At 36.5% G+C, this 1,158-nt stretch overlaps 1 protein-coding gene across 1 annotated transcript; it reads left to right on the top strand.

The window, feature by feature from the left end:
• Window positions 1-2: 2 nt before the first annotated feature.
• On the top strand, window positions 3-909 carry LOC147945690 (MATH domain and coiled-coil domain-containing protein At3g44800-like; the record flags this gene model as incomplete). Its single annotated transcript, XM_087509327.1, has 2 exons — window positions 3-101; window positions 391-909. Coding segments are annotated over 2 exons (573 nt in total), but the record flags the coding sequence as incomplete, so codon positions are not given.
• Window positions 910-1,158: the final 249 nt, after the last annotated feature.

Below are 1,158 nucleotides of genomic sequence, written 5' to 3' on the forward strand. Positions count from 1 at the left end.
CTCTGAAAAGGATCAGGCTAAATGGTTATGGTGGTGGTGCGGTGTCTAGTCATTCTTCATCATCAGTAGATGTCAATGGGTTTCAAGTTCTTCCTTCACAGGTAACTTGTTCACAAAGAATTCACAACTTCTTTTTAGATGCGTTTTGTTTGATAGGAACTTATTTGATTAATTACTTTATTACGAAACTATCAGTTTCAAACTCATGAGATTTATCAACTCCTTCTTTGTTGTTACTGTTTTGAATTTATCATTGGAACACATATTAATACAGAGAAAATGTTGGGAAAAAAAATAGTATCTTTAAAGTATACCATTCAGTTTATGGATGTGTATATAGAACTATACATATGAGTTTATGCGTTTTTCATCCTTTTTTTACAACTGCAGGTGGAATCTGTGAAACTTATATTTGAAAAACACCCGGACATAACATTAGAGGTCCGAGTAAAGAACCAAAATATGAGGACATCATGCATAAATCTCCTCCTCAATATAATCGAGACGTTGTGCCAGTCACTTCAAGACTTTTCCTTTGATGACTTAAGCCAAGCAGAGAAAGCATTAACATATCTGAAAGATTCGGGCTTTAAGGTTGATTGGTTGGAGCGTAAACTGGAGGAAGTAAAGGAAAAGAAGATGGAAGAGCAGTTTGGTAAGACTCGGATGCAAGAGTTAGAGGAAGAGCTCAAGGTCTTTAAGAAGAAGTACTCAGAGATAGAAGCTCTACTGGAGAAAGAGAAGGAAGAACTAAAGAACTTGAAGCTAAAGTGCTCAGAAACAGAAGCTCTGCTGGGAAAAGAGAAGACAAAGATGTTGGCCGCCTCCAAAGCTGCTCCTCTAATGTTGGATGATGTTGTCTGATGACTTAGGTTCTGCTAGGTGTTATGTTCGTTTGAATCAATGTTTTAAAATTAACACGGGGGGCTAGAGAGACCTCTGTTGGAAATTACTACTATATTTTGTAAAGAGGTAATCTCTTTGTTAAGAGGACTCGCTAGGTCTAGGATTAGGATTTTGTTAGTTTGTTTCTTTCGTGTCTATGTAAACGGATTAATCGCCGGCAAAGCTTAAACTACTAAGTGTACTTTTCATTGTTCAGTTATAATCTTAGCTTATTAAGCGAATCAAAGCTTATGTTTGGTCTTAAACCGAGTT

This window comes from Camelina sativa, chromosome 4 (genome assembly GCF_030686135.1).
Source record: "Camelina sativa cultivar CO46 ecotype springtype chromosome 4, ASM3068613v1".
Lineage (NCBI taxonomy): Eukaryota > Viridiplantae > Streptophyta > Magnoliopsida > Brassicales > Brassicaceae > Camelina > Camelina sativa.